The sequence below is a fragment of the Cuculus canorus genome, chromosome 2 (genome assembly GCF_017976375.1).
Source record: "Cuculus canorus isolate bCucCan1 chromosome 2, bCucCan1.pri, whole genome shotgun sequence".
Lineage (NCBI taxonomy): Eukaryota > Metazoa > Chordata > Aves > Cuculiformes > Cuculidae > Cuculus > Cuculus canorus.
Genome location: NC_071402.1, coordinates 9,646,232 through 9,672,537, shown reverse-complemented (window position 1 = coordinate 9,672,537; position 26,306 = coordinate 9,646,232). Strand labels below are relative to the sequence as shown.

General features: G+C 41.8%; 1 protein-coding gene across 1 annotated transcript in view; it reads left to right on the top strand.

Annotated features, from left to right (window-relative positions):
- The first annotated feature begins 7,006 nt into the window (after positions 1-7,006).
- Positions 7,007-26,306, top strand: part of CCN4 (cellular communication network factor 4) — a 38,792-nt gene continuing 19,492 nt past the window's right edge. Inside the window, exon 1 of the mRNA XM_009560021.2 lies at positions 7,007-7,278. Within this exon, the coding sequence (XP_009558316.2) occupies positions 7,231-7,278 (48 nt within the window). The 5' untranslated portion in view covers positions 7,007-7,230. The remainder of the gene's footprint in view (positions 7,279-26,306) is intronic.

Here is a 26,306-nt window from a genome sequence, read left to right as displayed (position 1 = left end):
TGGGTGCGATACATCAACTCCTGCGCCCCGTTCCCTTTCTTGGCCTCAGGACTGTGTCTTTTGGGTTGGCAAACAACAGTGCTCTAAATGAAATCAGGAAAACTTTGTAAAGCTGATAATGAACATTAGCAGGCATTGTGGTGAACACTCTCCAGGGTATGAAAAAGTAGTTTGTTATCTTCATTATAATTTTTTTTAAATACTTCAGGTGTAATTATTATTGGTAATGAAAATGCATGTATCCTGAACTTTCTCAATAGCTGAAACCTCCTTCCGCTGAGATCTCTAAAACAGCCCATATCAGACCCTCAATTTGTTCATCTTCTTTAGGCAGAACCACTCTATATCCACTGGAAGGTGACTGTGTCTTTGCACTTAAAAGAGTCCGTGGAAGAATTTGTGATGTACTTAATATTTCAATTTCCAAGGTGTTTATGGGAAAGTGGATACCTTTATTTTCACCCTTTTTGCTCTCATAACTGAGACTAAATTAAGGAAAAATATTGGCATGGTCTGAGAAGAGAGGAAACTTGAAGTGGTGCTTGCAAGTAAAAATAAAAAAAATGCGAACTTGAGAGCATGTTGACTATGTGTGCCTTAAGTAGCAGTATTTTTGTGACAGCTACACCAATAAAGCCTCATTCTCCACAGATTTGTGTCTGATGGCTGACTGCAAACTTCAGCTGAAGTTGTTTCCCTGCAGTTGGCTGTATGAGAGGTCTCAGCTGTGTGGCTTCTCTGGCGTCTAATAGTGCATGAATAAGCAGTCCACTTTTCCCAAAGGTATGATACTCCCATGGCCTCTTTCTTCTTCCTCGGTGCCTCCTTTCACAAAATGCTCAGGAATGTGATCATCAGAGAGATATCTCTCTTTCTGTCAAATTTGGCTTGATTTTGGCCAAGATACTCAAAAATTACTGTGAAGGGATGCAGACAGACAGACATGAACACATACGAAGTGATTGCATAAGCTCCATTTCCCCAGGAAATAGAGACTGAAAGCAGCTCTGTTCAAAGAGAAATGTTTACTAACCAAATACCAAAGGAAACTTTGAATAAAATGTTACCAGAGTTAGAATACAGACTTTGGATACTCAGGCCATACTGTATCCTTGAGTATTTCATGTTTAAAACAGGTTTTATTTCTTGAGGGTCTGTTCACAACTTTTCTAAACATCTCATAAGATTTCTTGCTTATTTTCTTTAATGTGAAAAAAAAGTCTGCATTTATTAACAAAATATTTAAAAAAATACACCTGGTCTAGAAGGGTAAATGTACTCTCCAGCAGAAAAACAAGCCTATCTGAGACAGGAGACAGTTGTGTCTTATAGTTGTCTTTCTTTTACACTTAATGAAATTTCATTGGTAAGTTGTTTGGGTTTTTTTTCCAACCAAAGATATGTAAGATCCGTTTTCATGTGCATCAAGAAAGACAATTGCAAGAGGTAAACCCAAAAGTTAATCTCTCCTCTCCATTTCCCTCATTTGTTCAAATAGCTGAATGAATATTTATGAATAATGCATTACACCCATGAATCTCACAAATCAATGCAGCTCCAAGGATTTCATTTCTATACCAGCTGAGGCTCAGACTCAGTATGTGTTATTAATCCAGCTTCTTTTATTGGTTAGAAAATACTTTGTAAATCTTTATTTCCAGAAGACTGCTTTTCTACAACAAGAATTTATCAGAGCCTGTTCATATTTTTAGAAGGTTTCTCATTATCTGTGGCCTGTTTGTTTTGGTTATTAATTATTCTCAGAGCTTGAAATCTTATTTGCATACTGGTTTGTTGTTGGGATTTTTTTCTATTTTTTAATTCTAAATTTTGTTTGAAAGCTTAAATTAAGAAACTGATATTTTTTGAGAACAGATAGAGACAGGTTCATGAAAAACTCTGGATATGGCAGAGTACTGATGCTGTTGTGACAAATGCCTGGTACTGGATCAAACCAATCAATATATCTTTTGTGCTCACATGATGGCCACGTAAACATCCAACAGGTAATTATGACAATTTAAGAATAGATGAGCACAACAATCAGACCAATGCCTTGGAGGGCAGCAAAGAAAATACAATATCTGAGGTTACTGGTATCAATAACTGAAAATCTAATATAACACATATTTGTAAATCAATTTAAATTTCTACCATTTTTTTTGTTTCATTTTGTTTTGTTTTTCAATGGGCACTTACATAAACTAGTATTTTAATGCCATATTTTTTTGCTACTGTCATTCAGACTGTAGACATTTAGTTAGTGGAACAGCTTGGCTGCTGTCAGCCAGATTAATACTGCTGAAATCAACAGTCACACAGATTGACACCAGCTGAAGACGTGTCCCAATAAATCTGAATCTATTTATAGGGGATAAAACCATAGTCATGTCTCCCCAAAGGCAGTACTCTCACTCGACTATAAATCGTTTTCTATGCCTGAATGAATTAAATATTGAAGGTTCCATTTTTCAGACTTAGCTGTGGCTTCAGCTGTATTGGTGGATCTGACTTATACCAAGTCTTTGAAGAAATAATCCTTCAGTCCTAGAGTGCTAACACCCAGGCTGGTTTACCAGGACTAACAGAGTTTTTTTAGCTTTTGTCCCCCTGCTATATTGGAGCTTCTTGCACTCTATGATGTGAAGTATCATCTGCAAAGGCCAATAACTGTGAAAAAGACATATTCACCTGTGTTGAAGTGGGGTTGGTTGGCTTAGTGTTCAGATGCTTGATGTTATCAAGATTAATGGCATTAATTGAGATTAAGTCCTGTACGACCAATTTAGTGGCTTTCTATGATGGGGTAACCACAGCAGAGGTAAACCAGCAGATGTGATCTATATAGACTTCTGTAAAGCCTTTGACATGATCCCCCACAATATCCTTCTCTCTAAACTAGAGAGATATGGATTTGATGGGTGGACAGTTCAGTGGATAAGAAACTAGTTGGATGGTCGTATTCAAAGAGGAGTGGTCAATGACTCAAAGTCCAGATGGAGATCCGTGACAAGTGGTGTCCTGCGGGGGTCTGTACTAGGACAGGTGCTGTTCAATATCTTTATCAATGATACTGACAGTGAGATTGAGTGCACCCTCAGCAAGTTTGCAGATGACACCAAGCTGAGTGGTGCAGTTGCCACACCAGAAGGATGGGATGTCATCCAGAGGGACCTGGACAGGCTGGAGAAGTGGGCCTGTGAGAAACTTATGAGGTTCAACAAGGTCGAGTGAAAGGTCCTTCACCTGGGTTGGGACAATCCCTGATTTAAATACAGGAAGGGAGGTGATGTAATTAAGAGCTGCTCTGCGGAAAAGGAATTAGGGGTGCTGGTCGATGAGATGCTTGACATGAGCTGGCAATGTGTGCTCGCAGCCCAGAAGGCCAACCGTATCCTGGGCTGCATCAAAAGAAGCGTGGCCAGCAGGTTCAGGGAGGTGATTCTGCCCCTCTATTCCTCTCTTGTGAGACTTCACCTGGAGTATTGTGTCTAGTTCTGGAATCCTCAACATAAGAAGGATATGGAACTGTTGGAACGGGTCCAGAGGAGGGCTGCAAAGATGATTAGAGGAATGTAACACCTTCCACACAAGAACAGACTGAGTGAGTTGGGGTTCTTCAGCCTGGAGAAGAGAAGAATTTCTTCACCACTTCCCTTCCCACTCTAGTATGTGTCTCCTAAAACAGGTGAGGTTCCTAGCCTTGGTGCTTACTGAAGGCCTAGAGGGGCCCCCACTTCCCAGCAGGGAAATCCCACATGGAAGTGGTGTATCCTTCATCAACCTGACATGGAGAAAGGCAGAAACAAGGGCATGCTGATAGAAACTTACACAGCTACTTGTTTGACTTGTTTAAAAGCCAGATTCATGACTCAGCCTTTACCTTTTATGAGTCAGGAAATTCCAAGGTGCTCTTTTTTTCCTTTGGACTTGTAGGCAGACTCTGATCTCACTTATTACAGGCTAAATCCGCTACAGACAAGGAACCATTCCTGCCACATATTTGTGAGCAAGAGGAGGATCCGTCCTTCCTGAACTCTCATTCTGTTCTTTACAGTGCCTGTGTTCTTTGGCCAGTTACAGCCCTCAGTAAAAGTGTCAAGTAAATTAAACAGCATAAAATGAATCAATCCATTTCCTTGTTTATTTAGTATAAAAAGACTATAAAATGGAGTCAAATTGAGAAATGTGTTTATGTGGCCGAGAGACCTCAGGGACATATAGAGGAAAGAGTGATATTGAAGTATTAGGCTAACAGAATCAGAGCTAGTTTGCACTAGGAAGTACTACCTGTTTCCATTTCACCGTGGATGGTGTGACTGCGAAGTGGTGGATAGTTGCATTCACTGACATAATGTCCATGGAAAGTGAAAAGCAAAGAGACAAAAGTCATTAAAACTGTAAAATTGTTTCATGGTCCAGAAAACCAATTAGATGGTGAAAGTTAGAAGCAATGGGCTTCATTATTTTAGTCAAGAGAAGAGTCAGCAGTGATTTACTGAATTATATGTCTATATGTCAGAAGAATGTACTGAATTCTCATCAGCCAGGCGGACATTGGCAAAAAGATGAAACTAGCAAACTCAGACTTAAAATATGGCACGAACTTTAGTAGTGAATCTAACTGAACTCACCAAAACACGAAGTGGATTTTTTATCATTTGAAGGTCTTAAATAGAATTTAAGTCTTTGAACTAGAGACAGGGGTGTCTTTAGAGCTATCATTTATTGGTGTCAATACAAGGATTAAGTCAGGATGAGACAGTATTACAATGATTTCTTTTTACCACTAGCATCCTAGAGGAACTGAAAGCCCTCAGAAGCAGAAGCAAACATGCAGACTGCTGCCATCACTGAGTTAAACAAGAGCCGAAATATCCCAATTATTCGAGACTTAATGAAATAGCCTTACACCCAGTAACAACTGTATATTCACTGATGTGCCATATTGATACAGAATTTTTTATCAGAGAGGCTGCTGAGGTACCTGGATGCTTCAGCACCCCTGCCCTGGAGCTGCAGGCTCACTCCATGAATCCTGTCTCATCCGAGATAAGACAGTGTCTGGCTTGTGGTTACCACATGACAGACTCCCACGACCAATATCAAATAAGTTGTGGAGATGCAAGCAGCCAGATGCCCACATCTCAGACTCCATCCTCGCTGACATGCTTAACCACAGCATTAGCTAAGGAATTCACTGAGGGGAATGAAATACACAGCAGAAATTGTCAAAAGAGAGTGAGAAAAACAAATTTTTTTTTTGGAAAACCAAAACCTAACACAATGCCATTTCTGGTGTCATTTATAAAGTGTTCTTTCCCTTGATTTTATAGTCTAATAATCCAGGAGCTTTGAACTCTTGTTCCATGCTAGGGCTGCTAGTATGGCCCCTTCAGCTCTAAGCCAGCAAGCACTTGTATCAAGTATTAGTTGCCCACTTTGCATCCAACCATATTACCCTTGGCTAATCCATCCAGTTTCTAGAATCTTTTTAAGAGGACATCTCACCTAGGTAAGAGGAATTACAGTCTCAAAATGCTTTTTTCACTTAAAAAAAAAAAAATATTCAGGGATTTGGACCTCAAAATCAGGCATGGAGAGATGGCCACTTGCAGGTGAATTCCACTGCAGATGACATGAAGATAACAGGCTTTTCTAGATTCTTCAGCAGAGAAAGAGTCCCCATGGCTGAGTACTGCTGATTTAGGAGGGATGATGTGTGCTGGTGACAGAGAAGGGTGGAGAGAAATATTGAATTAGAGAGAGGTGGAATGAATGGAGCAAGCATGGAAAGAGAGGAAAGGTTGTAAAGGAAGGAGGATCCTGACAGAAAATACGATCCCAACCTCGTCTTCAGGATGGTGTGTCCTGGGAAGGGGCTGTAATAGGGGTGAAAGTGCTGGAGGAGGGAGAAGGTAGCACTTTGACACCTCACCATAGCACCAACTCCCCTGGAGATATGGGATCACCGTTTGAGATGAGGCTGGGACTGGCTCACCCCAATCTGACTTGGCACGCCAGAGTTACAGAAGGAAGCCAAGGTTAAGCAGAGGTTAAGGCACCACCTCAGTTCTAGTTTGCCCATCTGCATTCACCCACACATCACTGCCCGGCCTGCCATACAAGCAGGAAGGCTTGTCTGTTTCAAAATTTAACTTGACATCTCTTTTTTAACATGTCAACTCTTTCTTGGGTTTAAGATCTGTAAAATTGTTTAATATGCTTTTTATTCCCTCTGCAAGGGAATTTGCCTTACACTATTGTATTTCATTTTAAGGATGAAAGAAACTTTAAATTCTTTGAATTCAGATTTAGAGGAGTGAGGGAAAATACTGTATCTGTACGTAGGTAAAAGGAGAAAACCACAGCACAGACGAGACAGCCAAAATCCTTATATTAACAGGGATACAGATGATCAGAAAATTTAGCTCTTTTCAGGGTGGCATTTGCACCTCCATGTACTTGGGCAATATTTGTTATGCCCACTACTGACACAGGATAAAAATACAGCTTGGTCCAGGAGCTGATGCATACTTTGATACACTCCACCAAAACCATTGAAGGGATGCGTAGCATGGCAGGGAATTAGTATGCCCTTCCTTTCATTCCCCAAGTGGGTTGCTCTGTAAAGAGGAGGGTCCAGAGGGAGCCAGCAGAGTGCTTCCCTTGGAGTGCATTTCAGGACATAGACCCTTCAGTACTTCATATTAAGCCACTCTTTTTAAAAGATAAAATAAATTAAACATCTGTGTGTGTTTGCACGCATGTTAGGTCATTAATATTTGACCACAATCAGTAAAGCCAGATCAAATGTTTCTTTTCAGACTAGCTAAACTGCAAGACTCTGGATGCCACAAGCAACATAAGGCATAAGCTCTGAGCATTTCATTGCAGTGATAAAATTGCAGTGCAACAGACCACAGTGCTGCAGCTTTCCCTTTAAGAGCCCTTTGGCTAACAGCAGTGCAGGAGGTGGGACAACACCACACACAAAAATGAAGACGTGAAGGCAGGAAAAGTTTCTCCAGAGGAAAAATGCAGGGCTTGTCCTTCTCCCTGACGTCAGATCTGTCTTTAATAAAATCCCCAAAGAGCCAAGAGAAAAAGGCAGACTGCTTAGGATAGGTTGCCAGTTCAGGATTGCTCTGCATTTCCCAAAGTGGTGTTCTTGTTCAAAACGGCTCTAAATCTGGGTTCAATCAATGTATTTAATCCCGGCTTCCAGGGATGAGGTGGCTTTTGCCCTGGATTCTAGCAACAAGCAGCATTTTGCAGGTGAGTTTGGAAACTGCAGGAGAGACTTCTGCAAACACTCTTGGAGTTAGTGCACAGTTGGCTGGGAGAGCTGAGTGTGGTGCATGGATACTGGTGAGCTTTGAGGGGATGAGAGACGTGAGAGTGAGGAGGGAAAAGTGAGCTGGGGAGGAAAGGGAATGAAAGGGAGGAAAAGGCGAGCTGGGGAGGGAAGGAAAGGAGGAAAGGAGAAGAAGGAGTAGGAGAGGGAGAGAGGAGAGGAGAGGAGAGGAGAGGAGAGGAGAGGAGAGGAGAGGAGAGGAGAGGAGAGGAGAGGAGAGGAGAGGAGAGGAGAGGAGAGGAAAAAGGAAAGAGTGCAGAAGTGTCTCTGAGTTGAGTCCATCTCTGCTTAGCATCCAGGTGGACCTGAACAGAAATCAATAGTAAGCGGTTTTTAATTTTTTTTCCCTTCCTTTTATTGCTTCTAATTGTATTGTGGAAACAAGTAGGAAAAGATCACCCACTTCTGTGGGTGACCACCCAGCTGCTTCTGTCTGAAGCAGCCAGAGCGAGGCTGTGAGGGGAGTGGGTTGGAGGGGAAAGGGGGAGCCGTAGCAGGAACTCGGACCGGGAGCAGGAGCGGTGCAGGTGAGCAGCTGCCGGAGATGCTTCTGCACCGGCAGGGGAGGACGGGTTTATTTCCCCCTCTTCCCTATCTCTGGAGCTGCCCGATCCACACAGGCAGTAGTTGCTTTCCTTCCCCTCCTCTCTGGAGAAATTTGTAAGGAAAAGCCACTTGTTTCAGAAGATGATTTGTTTTGCTTTTCCTCTCCTGGTGCGTGCTTGTGGCTAGTGTGACATCCTCAGGGATTAGAGCTGGTTGCTGAGAGCTGTTGTGTTGAGGAAGGTGACCACCATGAGAGGGAGGCAGTGGGTGCTGGGATTGTCTGTTCCCAGAGGGACCTGGTGTGTTCCTCACCCCCATCCCCATCCCTACAGGCGTCTCTGGACTCAGGGGTCAAGCATCCCTGGGGACCATAAAGAGACATACAAGAGAGTGGGTCCAAGGGATGCACTTGAGCTGCCCGACTTGAGGCTGGGACATTCCCTGAGCCGGACACACGTGGAGCAGTGTCAGACCATCACGTCTGTTCAGAGAGACGGGGTAACAACAACCGCTTTGCGCAGGGGGGATTTAGCTTTGCTTGGCTGCTGGTGTCAGGGATTGGCTTGTGTGTCGTGAGATAAGGCTAGGCATTAAAGCAAGAAAATAGCACGCATGGTGTGGTACACTAGATGCACCTGTGTGAAAGCAGACGGCAAAGCGGTAAGTCCTGCTTGAACATGGAGATGGACTGATAGTGGTGCCACCGCTAGAAAAAAAATATGACACAAAACACAGAACTAAGAACATGCAAACCAAATGCACCTTTTGGGCTCTCTGAGGTAAGTTAATTCTTACCTTGGTTGATTTTTGTTGAACAAGTAAAAAGTCATGCAGAGGGAGCGACCCCCGCCCTGACACGCACAAACAGTGTTACTAGAGGAGATCTGAGTGAGCCTTGAAAATTTTACAGTGGTTGTCTTGGATTCCCTTGATATTCCCTGTTTTTTTACAAAAAAGCTGCTGTAGTATGAAAGTATGTGTGAGCACATGCAGACATATGAGCTTGCTGTGGGGGTGAGTAAGTGAGTGCAATCCAAATATTTCTGGCACCATATTCAGTCTAAAGAGTATCTAAAAGTGTTTGAAAGAGTGTCAAAAGTAGCCTGAAAAGATTCCTGAGTCTTGACTGATTTAGTTCAAGCTCTCCATTGAATAGGGTAAGTGAAGCTGTGTCCCTCCAGAGCATCCCGGGGTACTGTCACCTCCTGAATGCACCTGCAGAGTTGGACCTTAGAGGGTTGTGCTTAGAAACCATTGAGTAGGGACAATTTCTCTCAAGTAATAACCAGAGTTGCTGTGGGTCTTCTCCACACCTGAACTAGGGTGGAATGCAAAGGTGGTAGGCTGATGAATGGCAGATTTCTGTCTGTCATGCATAAGGGAGAGAGGGAACAGGGATGTATAGCACGGAGGGATGAGAGGGGGCTGGGGAGAACAACTGGGAGGCAGTACTAGCCTATGCAATACTTAAAGGACTTTTGGGAGAAGAGTAGGCTTAGTTTGGTGTGCTTAAGGGTAGGATTTCTGATGGAGCAAGGGATATTGTAATTTGTGTGGAATATTGTGAATATTCAGCTGGCATGGCCACCCTGCTCACAAGAGGTATCTTAGCTAAGTCACATGGGTCATGAAAGATGAATGCTAATAAAGCTCTGACACTGTCCCCCTCACTGTCTGTTATGTTTCATCCTTGATGGCATCTTCACAATAGTAATAAAGTTCTTTCCTTGCAGAGGTATTCATGGAGTGATAGTGTTGGCAGGTCACTCACTATGCAAAGGCAAAATCCTATAGTCTCACTGTCAACTTGTCACTCTTCACATATGTGAAGAAATACAAACAGAAAAATATACTCCACTGGGAAAGAGGAGCGTTAATTATCTGGAATGTATCTGGAATATATATAGTTGTTCCAAGGAGAAAGGCAGCGGAGTTGATATGGGAAGGTCAGGTAGGTCTCAAAGGGCATTTCAGAAGGCAGCTATCAAGTTCTGTGAGTGTGTCACCCATCCTCCAGTACTGTATTAAGCTGCAGGCAGTTACTGAGTTTTATCAACAAGTTTTTTTTACTAAGGCATAACTGCACAGGTGATGGGCTTGGGAAGAGAACAATAGTTGAGCATAATAGGAATTTCATGTGTAAGTTTTCAAGTACTTCTTAAAATACTTTTTTTCATAGATATAAGGGCAGAGACCATGGGAGTCCGAGTCCTGTAGAGATCCCTCAGTGCCTGAGTCATCTGTACAGCAATGAATTTAAGGATGGATGTGTTGTCCTCTTTCAGTGCTGTGCATTGAAGAATCAGAGCCAGGATCTTCAACATCTAGTCCTGATGAGCCAGCAGATAAGAGAATCCTTATTTAAATGGGACAAAATGTCCCATACAGGTTGAGCAATTCTGCACTTTGTACATAATGAGTATAGGAAGAACAGCATCGGGAGTTTCTAAAGTTTTTGAAGTGGAGGAATGGGTGGTGTGTAGAAGAGAGGTGAATACCAACCTTCAGGCTTTTCCTTTAAAGATGCTGGTAATCAACAGGTCAAAGAGCAAATAGCATCAACTAGTAGGCAGGTATTGACACTTTTATTTGATGTGATGGCAGTCATATCACACAACCACCAGGCTTTTGCCCTTAGTGGGAGAGAGAGGGCAGAGTGTTGTTTGATGATGGATTTATATAGGTACCATTTCCTTTGTGACCATTAATTTCACCAGATAGTCTCCAGTAATGACCCAAGATCAGGGCAGCCTCAGGCTGTGTGGAAAGTGGTTTGAGAACCGTAATGTCTAGTTATAACTTCTCCTTTTTATAAGACTTATTGGCACAGATGTAAGCCCAAGAATTTTGGTTTTAGTGGCAGGAAAAAATGATTACATTTCTTTGGGCTATTCCAAATGAAACCACATTCTGATCAAACTCGAACCAAAAAAGAAAAAAAAAAAAAAGGTTACAGATTGCTTTATTCATTTATCTATTTACTTTGCTAGCAGCTCATATATAGTCTAATGGTAAAAGTTCCAGACACCTCTTCCGTGCCTGCAAAAATCACATGGCTCTCTAGGGAAGGTGAGGTTTGTCTATTGAATGCTTCTTAACGGAAGGCTACAGGTTTGCATTATGGATAATAATGCACCTCAGGCAGCATGGGCTCAAAGTGGATGTGTCTTGTCCCTCTAACCTTCTCATCATTCCTTGTTGCTTGACATCATCTGGTTACCAGAGACAGGGACAAAACACTTCTCTTTAGAGGGGCTTCTATCCTCCACTTCCATATTGTAAATGTCAATTAGAACTACTCTGGTTGTAACACCTGAACTTTCAGTTATGCATATGAGTACCTCGTGGCTCAAAGCTGGTAGACGTAATCCCTATAGGTATGACTGGATCATTTCTGGGGCTTTCCCAAAGCTAGGCTTTCATTTTGCAGTCCCTCTGCACAAAACCGCTTGCAGAATGAAACCATTCCAAGGCAAGATCCTGAAAGTAGCACTGAATGTGCTTCCAGTGGATCAGAGGTTCAAGTTTGTTTCTGATGAAGCAAAGATACCTTCTAAGAACACAAACACAGAATTTTTGCTGAAAGCAGCAGGCTTTTATACATCTTCTTCATAACTTCCCCTGTCAGTGTCTGAATTTGCTTTGATAGCCATCAGCTGAGAGTGTGAAAGAGTCTCTTTGCAAACATCAGCCAAAACAGAGCTGGGGACAGGAACTGGCTCCCTCACCCCCTTGCAGTTGCTCCACTGCCTTTTTCTGTCACTTCGGGCAGGTCCTGCCTCCATTTCACACTGTGCCAGTCCTGCCTGCAGTGCAAGTATTCTGCTGGGGTGGGGTGGGAGGTTGTCCAGGGAAAGGCATTAGTTAAAAATCATAGCTGTGGGGTTTAGCAAAAGCATGAGATTTATATGATGATACTGTGTGTCTGTCCTTTGAAAGGCTTGTGTATGTTTAGCTTCCTCTACCTTCCTCCAGGTGCTATGAAAAGACTTCAGTCAAAAATTTCAGAAGTCCTCCATACCCACATGGGACATATGACTTCTTTTTTTCAGAAGCTCCAGGCTCCCACCTGGGGATGTTAAGAGTTGCTTTGGCATCCTGCCAGTGCTCAGTTTATGGAGAACTGCTCTTCTTGGATGGTTTCAGTGTCCCATAGAGGTCTTGAACATTCCTGTCTGGACAGCCCTGACTCTCATGCACAAGTGGAAATGAAGCTTTTTTTTAAAAAAAAAGAAATAGTATCCTGTATGTGAACATTGGCAACTGTGGCCTGGTGAAAGCTGGATGCCCACAGCTTCAGCTGAAGATAAATTTGAATATCAAACCTGACAGTGTCTCATGTTGTGGACCAGAAAGCAAAGTAAGGCTTCCTCAGTCTTTCAGATTTGTCACTGAGAGCTGCAGGTAGGCTCCCTTGGATTAAAATGTTCCACTCGATTCCCTCTTTGCTTTCTTATAATATAGCTCAACCATCATCATTCTTTAGGTGTTTATGGTAAAAGCTGAATTTTCTGTTTCTTTAAATAGAAACTTGGACTGACAGCTGTTGTCTTGGCAGTGATGGGCCCAAATGAAGTCTACTCATATGTCTTCTTTCTGTGTTCTGATGTCCACTGTGAATTCAGACACCGTTTCTTGGACTCGGCTTACATCACTGAATTCCCCATCACTCCCTCTTTGAATTTTTGTCCCATTCAGGGTTTACTGCGTCCTGGGATGAGTTGCCTTCAGCCTCCCATTGCTGTAGGTTAGTAGGGGGATCACAGGGCTTTATTTTTACAGATATGATCCTAGGACAAGGGACTTTGCTGCTTTAGCAGCTCTGTGCAAATGTTCTCCAGTGCTGCTCCAGATTTCCTGGCTGTGCATGAGGATCACTGGTTCTCCTGCACCCTGGTTGGTGGTCTTCCCACTCTGGGAGGTACCTCCATTGGTGTCTCTTTATTGCATCCATACTGAAACCTTATGTATTTCCCTCATGGCTGCAGCTTGTTCTGGCGTCCTGGGTGAAGCTTCTAAAGTCCTCTTAATCCCTAGTGCCTTCTAACAGACTACTGCTGGGCTTTGACGTGTAATCCTTGCTTCTGGGCTAGATATGGAAAAGTAGAAGAGGGAAAAGGCATTTTTACCTCTGTGGGTGCCAACAGCTGGCTCTGCTCTACAAGTGATTTTTGTTGTGGATGAGGAAGGAAAGGAGAGCCTTTGGGCTGAAATAGCTATGGAAGAAGATAACACTTAAGCTAAGCACAATTTAAATAATGAATTTCTAATACTTGGGCTGGTAATGCATTCCAGGACTGTGTGATCATCTCTGTATTCCTCTTCTCTTTCTCAGTGTCTCCCACGTCTGTTTTATTAGACTTAGTCTGTCATTCTACTTAACCTATAAAGCAAATGAAGTATGAGCAACTTGGAGGGCCAAGTTTTGTGAACTCCAGGATGGTGTGTGATGAGCCCAAAGGGGAACCTGAGAGGCATTTGCATAAATAAGTGTGGGCTCATGCATCGTCTATGGAGGTCTGTGAGTCTCCTTGATCCTTATGTTGCTGGACATGTACACAATTAGTGTTTTGTTGTCATGGAGCACTTCCAGCCCTGCAAAATGACCTTCCCTCAGAGCTTGCCTTGCAGATTCAGAATGAGTTATAAGAAAAAATATCTCATGCTTGGTGATGGGACAGCATAGCAAGGTCACTTGGTCCAACATTTCACTGACACTCAGATGAACAAAATTCACAATATCTTTAATGCTTTGGCTGCTTTTATACCTTTTTCTTAGAGCTGAAACAAACTCCTGGTCAACTCAGTGTGAACCTTTCATTTCCGAGAGTACTGAAATAATATAATCATTTAGAAAGACCTTTAAGTTCATCAAATCCAATCGTAAGCTTAACAATGCCAAGTCCACTACTAAACCATGTCCATAAGCACCACATCTACATGCCTTTTAAATACTTGCAGAGATGATGACTCAACCACTTCCCTGGGCAGCCTCTTTGAACGCTTGACAACTCTTTCATTGAAATAATGTTTCTTAATATCCAATCTAAACCCCCCTTGGTGCAATTTGAGAGCATTTCCTCTTGTCCTATTGGTTATTACTTGGGAGAAGAGATCAAGACCCACCTTGCTAAAACCTCCTTTCATGTAAAAAGTGATGTCTCCCCTCAGCCTCCTTTGCTCTGGACCAAATCTCCAGTTAAAGGCTTCCAAGTGGATATGAAGCATTATGTTGATTACTACATCTCTACAATGCAACTGTCTAACTTGACAGAGTTAGTAGCTACATTAGATTTAGAAACATGGAACTGTTATATGTAGTATATATATAAAATCGAAAGAACACAGTAAAGTCATGCTTGACCTGTGAAAAGAATATTAAAGAAAAAAGAAGGGAGCATGGCTTTGCTGAAACTCAGTTTAGTGCCTTTTGAAGACAACACTAAGCACCTGAAACAGTGACACTGGTGAATTTGTTTTACTCCGTGAAGGGACCAGCCTTCTTGCACTGGGCAGATCACTAATCCACCAGAGCTCTGCAGAGAGACTGGTAACTTCCCTCTAAAATGCCATTGCTATCTTAAAGCATTTTGTGACTGTGCTCTGAACACTTGCATTCTTGTCACAGCCATGCCTCATAAATGGTGTCTCAGGCATTCTTGTATTTGTAATGCAAAAGGTCACTCTGCACCTCTGTTTTTTGGATCTGTGGATCCTCCTTTCTGGATTTTAAAGCCCACCAAAATATTCCTGGATGTCTATTATGATCAACTATGGTACAACTCATATTTATGTTTACCACCTTATATCTGCTATGAAGAAGGGAAACTTCTGTATCTGGATAGATAAGAAGGCAGAGACATCAAAATCCATATGGGGGCAATTAAGCGCTGCTCTGAAAGGCTGGTAAATGTACTTGGCTCCGCACAGACTATGAATTCTTTGGGTTTAGAGTAATAGAAGTGTCATTTTAGCTGTTTAGCAAGGAAGGATCAAACCACAAAAACTGTAGCCAATGCTGAAAATCTGCAAGTGGATGACACTATAAAACTCTTTGGTTACATTTTTATGAGAAAAAAAGGGTGGAAAATTAATTAGGAAAATATCCAGGTTGCATTAACTATTTTGGCCATTCAGCAGGTGATATATTTATAAGCACTGCTGGCAATATTTCCTGCTGGATCTTGGTCTGGGAGGACTAGGTCATACCTATAGCATCTGTGTGTGGGCTGATATACTGTAGTGTAAGAGAATGAAAGCAAATTTAGTTGCCTTCTTTCTTTACTCTTGCACATTCGACCCTAGGTATTTCATTTACTGTATAAATATGTAATTACATCATTGTTATCTAACACATTTATGGAGACAATTAAATATTAATGTTCGCTTTTTTACTAGACTGCCAAGCATATATATTTAAAATTACATTTTAAAATACATAAAGGTCAGAGAAGCTACAAGCTGATATCTATAAGGTAGTGGATTTCTGAGGGTCACTTGACTTATTTTTCCAGATCTTGAGTCAAAAACTGTACTTAGCTTCCTCGGTGCACTGGGGTTCCCCAAAGAGGTGGTGTGATTGAGCCAGTGCAGGCTGGTGAGTTCCTCACCCGCCAAAGCTGCCTGGGTGTGGGTGAGCTCCTGAGCGTGCAGTGGAACAGTGCATTACGTGCCTGGTTTCAGGCTCAGATAAGAACGTGCTGCTTCTTTTAGTTTATATGCTTAATTCTGTGTGATTTACATAGACACACATATCATGCGTGTTTGCATATGGCCATTTTGCCCCTGTATTTTTATGTTTGTGTCAGTTGTTCCATATGTATCCTATAGGCAGTCTGTTTGCACTCAAGATGTTCATGCTGTATTTCTGACTGTTTCTCCCCAGCCTTCCTGCAACATTAAAATGCTTTCCAGGGTATCACCTGGGAGGCTGGAGTATTTGTTTAGAGGAATAAATGTATATTACAGCAGCACAGTTAAGATCCCTTTAAAGCCCTGCATCCTCAATGATTCTACCATTTTATAGAGGAATAATTAAAGAATTGCATTTGTCTCATTCCCACGTGACTGTACGGCCATAAATGTGTTGATCTTGGTTTTATTGTTCACCCTGTAAAATAAAAGGGAACCTTTCTTAGAAAAACTGCCTCTACAGCTGGTGCTGTGTGAATTTAAATATTCTGTCTTAACACCTCCCTCCCTGTACACTTCCCAAATGTGTTTTTTTCTGGCACAAATGATGTCTATGGAGCAGCCTTGGCCCAGGAGGAATGCTCTGAAGGAGCTGAGTGCTGTGCAGGGCTGCAGGAAGCACCACAGCCGTATCATTTATGCACCAACACTGCCCTCACGTGTCGGTGACTTCAGAGACCAAACTCCTGCCTGTGTTTCAGCTCTGCTCAGAGCTCCCACTCCTGCTTGGCTGGCTGTGGGCTACAGGCAGCCAACACTAGTTATGCAGAGACAAGCAAAAATGTCAGTACCCATATAATTAGAAATTTATCTTCATTCTCCTGGAGACAAAACACATAGCCGATATCCTCCTCTATGTGTGAAAGCAGCAGTGTTGACAGTTGAAAGGTTGTGATGTTGCCCCTTTCCAGTCTAGGGTTGTTTAGGACGGGGGAGTGACAGCATTTGCATGGTGTGTTTTTTGGGAGGCAATACAGGTGTTGATGGGCATGAAGTCTAAGCAACTTTCTCCTTGTAACCTGCCAAAGCGCTCCAGTGCCACACTCCAGGACTCCCAGCAGCAGTGGGTTGTGGTGGAGCTGCAGCAATACCCTGGCCTAAGAAAGCGGGTTGGGTTTTGCTTGTTTGGGGTTTTATTTTCATTATTTCGTGCCGTTCATAATGTCAACAGGCCTCTGGATCAGAAACAAGAATTTTGTTGCCTGTTTGTTTTAGACTTGTGGCCCAGCAGGCATCGCAGCATAACCCATTTAATCACTTTGTACAGATGCATCACTTTATAAACTGCTAATCACTACTGATTGTTTGGATCTGAAGGTGTTGGAGAGGTGAAAGAGTTTTGCCCCTTTGCAGGCATTGGGTGAATGTGGTGGTTGAAAGATAAAATACTTCACATTTACATGACTTTTCTGAATTGACAGTCTGTTTAGTGGAACAATTTCTTTTTCACATCCAGTAAGAACTAAAAAATTTAGTTTATTAGCTGTGTGTAGGAGGAGGGATCGTGGTATGGTTGCAGTGCAGGAACAAGAAATCTAACTGCTATATTTAGCTCTGCCACAGACATCCTGTCTGTCTTTGGGACAGTCACTTCACTCTTGGGACCCATATTAGAACCAGGTTATTTAACAATTTCCTCATCACAAAAGGTGCTGTTTTCCACCATGAGAAATTTCTCCTAGAAGCAGGCTGTGACACAGTCTCCTTGCCCTTGCAAGTGCTGCTCGTGCATTCCCATCCAGAGAGCTGATACCTCTGAGTATATCAGCCTTCACATTTACTGTTTCACTAGTTATTTTAAGTTCATTCTCTGGCAGCTTTTTTACCAAAACCCTTTATTTCAGTTCTGTTTCCACTGACTTAAGGGGCAGGAGGATTCATTCTCCAGCACAATACATAATTTTCCTATACTAATGTCTCCATTCCTTTTCTTTTTTCTTCATGATTTTGTGCCAGGAGGTGTGCTAGTTTCCCCACTTGTAGTTTCCACTGTATTTAATTTGAAAGCAGTGCTTTTGTTCCCAAAGACTTGTAAAAGCTGAAGGCAAAGATACTGGCTTCTCTTCTTTTCTTCCTTCCTCATTTGCAATGGGTCAGCTTTTGTTGGGGACAGGAGGGAAGGTACAGATGCTTTTAGGGGCTTTCTGTTGCTTATTAAAACAGAATCTGAGCTTCGAGTGTGTCTGGAATAGTGTTTATTGTGCAAAACTTAGGTTGGCTTGAAAGCTAGCTCTGGCCTTTTCCGAGCCCCCTCCTTCCTATTGCCTGAGTTTGCTCTTTTTGCCATTTCTGGGCCAGTTCTTCAGGAACAGCCTTTTCCCCCTCTTCAGGGACTCATCACCACCCCCTCCTCCTTTTTCACAACACATGGGAAAGGATGCTGTTTGTAGACATCACTCTGCTGACTGCTGCCCTGTAGTGATTCTTGCTAAAAAAAGTGAATGTGCTTTAGAAAAGTTGTTTGGATCAGCCCATCTCTCAAGCCTCAAATGGTCAATTCACATGGATGGTATTTTCTCCAAGCTCCCCTTGGCTATCTCTCCCTGTGATCCTGCTGGCTCCTCATCCTTAATGCTCTACTCAGCTACTACTATGAGCAGCCAAAATGTGGGTGGGGGAACCCCACATTGTTACCCTGTCAGCATCAGGCACACATTGTTTCTTGGGGTGTGGGTGGCGCTGGCCAAGGCAGTTAAACCAGGACCAGTGACCCCATTGCCCATGCACCCACAGGCTCAGGTGCCCTCCTCTTCATATGAGTCTCCAGAGTATGAGATGGTCAAATGCCTGCTACAAAACTGTTTTTCAATGTAATGGCCATGCAGGGATGATCTCAGAGCATTGATGGATGGGAATTTATTCATTAACCCCATGCTCAGTGCTGAAGAAACACTATTTTGGAATAACACCATGCTTTTGAATAGTAGTCATTCTGAATGATATTAATGTAACAAACCTACCTGATGCCTTGCTTTGGATTTTCAGCCTCTGCCTGTGGAAAACCACTGTGGCTTTTTATATCTTTTAATTTCATAATATTTTGTGATTATTATTTCCTTTTAAGGCTATTAAAGTTTAAATTATGTACACTTCCTACAGTTTTCATACATTTTTTCCCCAAACTGCTACCATAGTGGATTGTCTGATACGCTTAAGATCTACTGCATGAAATAGTAGATCAACATATACACTGGATTGGATAATCACCCGAAAAAATACAGGGTATGGATCTAAATCACTCTTGAAGATGAAGAACGAGACAAAAATGTGGCAGAATGAATGCAAACTCCAGACATCTTCTTCTGAAAAACCACTAAAAAAGCAGACAGTATCTGTTGCCTTCTTTTGGGGAGTTAACTGTTATGGCATCTTTGAATATGGGGTGTGAGACGATAGTCCTCAAGGGTCACAGAATCATAGAATAGTTTGGGTTGGAAGGGACGTTAAAGATCACCTAGTTCGAACCCTCCTGCCATGGGCAGGGACATCCCACTGGATCAGGCTGTTCAAGGCCCCATCCAGCCTGGCCTTGAACACCTCCAGGGACTGGGCAGTCACAACTTCCCTGGGCAACCTGTGCCAGTGCCTCACCACTCTCATCATGAAGAAATTCTTCCTTATGCCTAGTCTAAATCTGCCTCTCTCCAGTTTATACCCACTGCCTCTAGTTCTATCACTACAAGCCTCTGTAAAAAGTCCCACCCCAGCTTTCTTGTAGGCTCCCTTCTGGTACTGGAAGGTCGATATAAGGTCTCCCTGAAGCCTCGGGTCAATCCTGAACTCCCCTCAGCCACAGTGCAGTTTGTAGCAGGCTTTAAATTATTGGTTGTTGGCTTAAAAACTCATGAGTGCATTTGGAAAATTAGTGTTGTTCGTTCTCATTTTGCATCAGTTTCTGTATAAAAGTTTTGTGGCTTGTGTGTCTGTATTTTGTTTTTCCCAATAAAAGAGGCTGAACAGGCAGGGTCCCCCGAGTGACATGTAAGTAGCAAGACCGACATTTTTTTACTCATCTTCTGATAAAGCCAAACATATTCTCTGCCTTTTTCTATTGTTCTGATGAGCTAGAGGGATTTCAGAAAATGAATATTATCCCAGGCTTACACAGTACATTAGCAGGTATCCTCTGTAACAGAAACAGTGGGGAGAAAAGCCCTTGCGTGTTACAATCAAAATTCTGAATTCAGTTGTTTTCTTGGAAAGGTAATGGGAGGTCTTTGTAGAGTCAGGAACTTCTGACTGCATCCACATATGCGTTCTGATATTTCTTTATTTTTCTCTGCTTTGTGTCTGAATCCGAATTGAAACCAGTGAGACTTAGACTCTCCTGAACCTGCTAGCTTGGCTGAAAAAATGGAGAAATAGGAAATTAAAATTACAGCTTTATAGGTTAAACAGCCAAGGAGAGTAGTAGAGAGAGTAGAAAAGTGACCTGGAGATGAGGCAAAATGTGGATGTGTATGATGAGAGGTGGACAGTCACAGGAGGTCTGATCTGCAGTGTTTTGGCTGCTTCTGGCTCAGTTCGACCTTAGGGCCTGGCAGTCATCCTCAAGCCAGTAAATTCCCATCATGTGAGACCTCCTTCAACCTTGAATAGGCTTTATGTCTTCGTGGTGGCCTGGAAAGTGAATGCTATTGCTGATAAGTGCTGTTCAGCTGCCAGCACAATGGAGCCTGCTCTCTCCCCTCTCTGTATTTCATTGCTGCAGAAACTACACAGTCAAGATCTTTATTTTTGTATTAAATCTGAACTGTTAATCTCCTTGGTAGATTTGAGAAAGAAAAGGACAAGTTAAAAATGCACTTCTGAGTCCAGATTCCACTTTCCTGTTGATACAGCTGTGTTGCCTACTTGATGGCTCAGTAAATAGACAGTTTAACCCTTCAGATCTTTCAGTTGTGTTGTTTCAGCGTCACTGGTTTCTCTCCTTACAGAAAATTTACCCTCTTGTGTCTGTCCAAAGCAGCCTTTTTTTTTTTCTCTCCTCCTTTTTTCTGCACATCCCCACATATTTCATATCCTGTTGTGGTTTAACACTTTATTCAAAAAGAACAGGATTTCCTCTTGCTTTAAGTGAAAACACTTCTCTCTTTCGCAACCTATACTTTCTGGTGTTGGGTTTGTAAAGGAGAAAGTAATAACTTCAAAGTCTAACTGAAAATAATTAAAATTCAATAAATAAATTCCCTGGAAAAAGCATCAGCAGAAGACGAATGTACCAAAATTCTGTAAATAGAATTTTTATTGCATGAGATGAGAAAGTGTCTACCGTAATTCTTGGGATAAATTACATGCCAAGGGCATTCCAGACGTTCATATCAGAACTAAATCTTCATCATATCTGTGTCTGTTTTCACTCTGATGGAGCTATTTAATTGACGGCATTGGTGGCATCATACATACTGGTGGGGATCTGACTGCATCTGGCTGTGGCATCCTGAGTGTAATTTCTCTGCTGGTGGTGTGTGGAGCTGCAAGTATATCCAGGCTGAGGAATATGCTGGCTGTCAGATAATTGTTCCCTTCTGTAAATAAGATAGAGAAACATTGTCTTTTTCCTAAGCAGATTGATTGAAGACATTCAACTGTGGTGTTCCCCTGCATTTAAAGTCCTCTAAATGCCTCTGAAAGTCATATTCAGCAAAATCCATATGCTACAAGCTGAATACTGATTTTTTTATTGGTGAATGGATAGAAATTTGTTCTTAACCAGATGCATCACCCGCACAGCCACGGGTCTACATCCCTTCAGCAGCTCTTGTTTTCCTACTTCTCCTTTTCCATATTGATACCTTCATAGAGGATCTCTCTTGGAAATTCTCTTGCCCTTATTCTCTGGCTATCATCTTCCTTGATGGCAGCTGCATGTTCCTCCGTGGTATGGGCAACTCACAATCTTCAGGGTTTTGTTTTTTTTTTTTTTTTTGTAGCAAAATAAGCATTATCAACCATGTTCTGCAGACATAGAGAGGCTAAAAGATGAGTTCAAATAGTAAAGTCATGTCCTAGTCTTTCAATCTAGAGTTTACCTTCTCTACCTTTAACAGCCCTAAAGTTAGGAGTTTTATCTAGAGCAGTTATCTAATCTCTCGTGTAGTGAATGCAATAATCTGCTGTCAGCAGAGAGGGTGGGCTGCATACAGCAACTGGAGCACAGCTAGTTGAACGGAGAAGCTGAGGAGTGTGGCGCCTTTCACACGTAGCCTCTACAGTGCAAAAGATCCCACTGGTCTACTGAGAGTTTTGCAAATGTGCTAGTTGCTTATAACCAAACCTGCAATCTTTTATGGCACTGGACATGAGCTGATGATTTGCTCAGGCACATTTTTGGAGCCTTTGTGCATATACATTTGATAGTCAGCGGTTTTTATTTGCTGACTGACTCTGAATTAATTTGACTGCAAATCATCTGACCTTCATTAGCTTCAATACTGTTTTAAGGCATTCATATTTTAGTCACACTGTTCTGGCTGCTATTTATCCTTTGTAGTGAGTTTGAGAAGCACACAATGTCCATCCATGTGCAATAACAGCATGGCTATGTAGTCTACGTTAGAAAGGAACTTCCCTTCTCTTAAGCAGCTCCTGTTAGAAGCAAGCTGTTTACACAGTCCCATTTTAGTATTCTGATTTGTAACTATTTCCTACTGCATTAGCACCTCCAAGTCTCAATCAAAACCAATTTCCTCCCACTCTACTCCTCTCTCCAGCTACATTCCTAGGTAAATAAAAATGAGTATATCTTCCAGCAGGGCTTTTCTATTTCTTGCATTTTCTAGGGGAAAGCTGATTGCATATCCTCTTGGTTGTGTAAGAACTTAGTAGCTTCTACATTCACTGAGAAGAAAGAAGTTCTTTTTCTTCCTTTAATGGGATGAATTGATTCTCAAATGGCTGTGTACTCCAAAACTTTGCCTTCTTGATGGACTTGTTGTGAACGCAGCATTTTTTTTTCCCTTCTTAAGAAAGAACAAAGATTAGTTTGTTGGTTGATGAAGTTGCTCAGATGAAGTTAATTACAGCATTCTGAAAATGAATACTAATATAAACACACTTCATGGTTTTCCATGTTTTATTAGATGCCCTTTTTGAAATAGCTTTATCATTTTTTTATTTGACGGAAAGCGGTGATGTTGCCTGTTTTCAACATGATCCCCAGATAGGTTATAGTCTTGTGTGAAGCACTCATCTTAGGTCCGTGCCAGATTTAAGAGATTAGTTTTGTACTAGCTGGCATTCAGTTTGTGGTCTTCTGATGTCCTTTTGCATATCTATTAGGCTCATGTATTGTACAGCATTGCACACCTGACTACTACTGAGACTGAGCTGAGGACCTGGATAAGAATAACGCTAGCTCTCAGTTTCTGAGATGTCAAAGAAAGAGGATTCTTCTTTCCTTCATTTTCCTTCTGGTAGACTGTAAACTCTTTGCAAGGCCTGTGTCCTGTAACAGATCATAAAAAACTCAGCACAGGAGTGTCCTGGGTCTAGTACATCTGATGATGAGTACATTGAATGTACGCAATTTATCACCTCCTCCTTTCTGCTTACAAAACCTGTACTCCCTTCTACATTTGGGTCCAACTATCATCTAGAAAACAAATTCCAGATTTGTTTACTGGTGTCTTCCATCCCCATAGCTTTAGCCCCCATGATTTCCAGTATCATCTGTGTAAAGGGTCTTCTTATACATGTAATGTCTCTTCTCCACATGTTGAGCTAGTAAATTCCTTCAGTTAGGCTGGGCTTGTTCCAGGGATTTGGGGCAAACAAGCTCAGCAAAGCTTGGGAAAAGAAGGCCTCTAGCTAATCACCACAGTCCTGCTAAGTGATCTCACTATAAATTTGGCAAGGTTTTTTGTTCTGTTCTCATTTTAATGTCTAATAAGAACTTATGACAATTCATTATTTCTCTAGCTTATGGGTCACCATGTTTCTGGCTTGTTGTATACTCAATGTGCATGGGCACAGACTCTCTTCCAGCTATGTTCTGAATGGTTCTATGCATCTGAACTCCAGAGCTTGCAGCTACATTCCTACTGAATTTACTGTGTTTATTTAAAAGGCTTTAGCCTTTCTCTCTGTGTGTGTGTGTTCTTATTCTCTGGATTTTTGCTTTTTGAGTCAGAAGAAAAAATGCTCAGAAGTGCATGCTTAGCATTCTGCTGCTTGCTTCTCTTTTAAGACATTGGATATTACTGTTGTGAAGGATCTAACATTTCCTTTTAGAGTTCCTTTTCGGCACAAACTAAAACAGTGAAAAAATGTGTAATTAAATCCATTGAAGGGGAATTTAAGAGGCATTTTTTTTTATATATTGATATCCAGTGATATGTCTAAAAGCTTGATATCAGCTTTAGGAAGAAAACAGATTAGGAAGATAATGTGTTCTCAAGGAATTCAATACATGAGTTCCTTGAGAAAGTGACTTAAAGCAGCATCTGTTTTGTGCTGTGAATTGTTTTATACTTTCTTTCAGATCCTTGATCTTGAATTAGATTATTTTGTCCCATTGCCAATGTGATGAGATGTCAGCAGAATTTGATGGGGGAGGAGGTAGAAGGCATTCAGTTCCTTTTTCCTCTTTCTGACAACATGGGTACTCACTTTATTTTGTGTTTGTGGTTCCCTACCACACTGCCTTAACCATTTCATATGGCTTTAACTTGAAGGGAGGTTTTGTGGTTTGGCTCCTGACTATGTGCATAAGTCCAACCTCTTGCTGTCTGGATGCATCCCATCATCTTCAAGTCTGTTTTCCTTCCTTAAATGCTGCTGTTCCTGGTTCATAAGTTTTTAACACCATAAACACTTCCTTTACCCCCTTGAGTTTTCTCCTGTCAGACTGCACACTGTGCACAGTCACTGATGAGGAGAGCTGCAGCTCTTTCTGTCTCTTCAGTCTTCCCTATATCTGTCCATATTACTTTATCAAAATAATTTACCTAATAGCCCTCATTTAAAAAAAAAAAAAAAAGTCTGATTTTCATATGCAGCAGTTAAGGTTCTTTTATACTGCTGTGGCCCTATAAAAAAGCCTTAAGCTTTCTGTATTCCCCATAAAGTTATCAGTAACTCCATGTCATCTGTGCTAATCACAGGAACTTGTTTTCCACTGTCTGGTACATCATGTACTCATTTCTACCTCCGTGCAGTGAGCACAGATGATTTAGTAGACTGTTGCACAGATGCTTCTGTGGATGGAAATTTCAGCTGAGTAAGCATCAGTCCATGATCTCTGGAATTTTTTCTGTTTATTCTAGTGAGATCTCATGGTGGGTGACACAAGCTGCATTTTTCACAATACAGGTGTGAAAGTATCACAAGGTCTCCAAGTACAGTGATATTATTATACATATTGAACAAAGGTCAGCGGGGTGATTGTTGTGACCCATCTCTCATCCCTCACTTTATCTCTTGTTCCTGTTCTCTCTGGTCTGAATGAGACTTGATCTTGATCAAAGGAGAATTTATCCAGTGATGAACCCTGCAACTTCTTCCTCCTGCTTCTTCTTCCTCCCACTTTCTTGGTAATACTTCTTCTCTTTTGAACCAAAAGATCTCCTCCAATGTTCTCTCATCATTTGTAAACTCTATGCACTGCAGATCTGCTTTGGCACTTGGCTGGGAAGAGGAATAAGTGTCATGGTCCGGAAGAATGAAAGAAGGGGCCACATTTGACTGCTTCACAGCTTCACTGAAGCAGAGAAGCTGTACCCATGCTCTCAGTGAAATCACGTTGGCTCTGTAGTGGGAAGTGGAAGAGACGATGGACCCAGAAGTGCATGAGAGCTAGACTGAGTGCGCAGAGTGGTGCAAACCAAGGTGCAAGATTTGCCTTTGAAAGTACAGCACAGCAATCACGAGCATGGGGTTTGGCATTGCTGGTACTTAAAACTGCAGTATTGCCACTATTCTTTGCCACTGCTCAGTGTAAGATCCAATCTGATGATACCCGTTTCCAGGGTTTAAGTCGGTTCTTGATCTGGTTTTCTAGCAACAACCTCAGGCACTGGTTGAACACTTAGATTCCATAATTCTTTGGAGAAAATCTGCTTTCCTTCAAAAAGTGTGACCAGACTATACCCAGATCAGATGAACAGGCTGTGGCTTGGTGTGGATGCCTTTACTGCAAAAGTACTAATGCTGCTCTACTGATCTCTCTGCACACACAGAGCAAACTCGCTTCCAATGCTACAAGAGACTTTGCCATGATTTTGCCTGGCAAAGGGTAAGATATATATCGTTTCAAGCTGAGTCCTAATGCCCTGCAATCAGTCCCTAAATTGGCTTCAGTTCCTCATAGAATGTACAAAGCTCCAGCATCCTCTGTTGGTCTTAAGAATGTCGCTGATCTACATGTCTTTCATCTGTATTCTCCATAGAGCAGATCTCATCTAATACTTTAAGCTACAATTTCCCAAATATGGACACCTGGAGCAGAAATATTCTTTCCTGATGAGACTCTACTTGGAATTGCTGCTGTTTTTTTTAAGAGTTGTTGGCTCCATCTGTTTTTTTTACTTAACCATGGGGTTATGCAATCTTACTACTCATCTTTCATAGAGAATCTTGAAGTGTTTTTGATATAATGATACAACACAATATTAAATGGCATTTAGGGCTTTTTGATTAATCTACGCATGCCATGCATTCCAAATGGGGCTTTATAGTAACAGTAGCAGCAGCTTCTCTTTTCTTATATTAT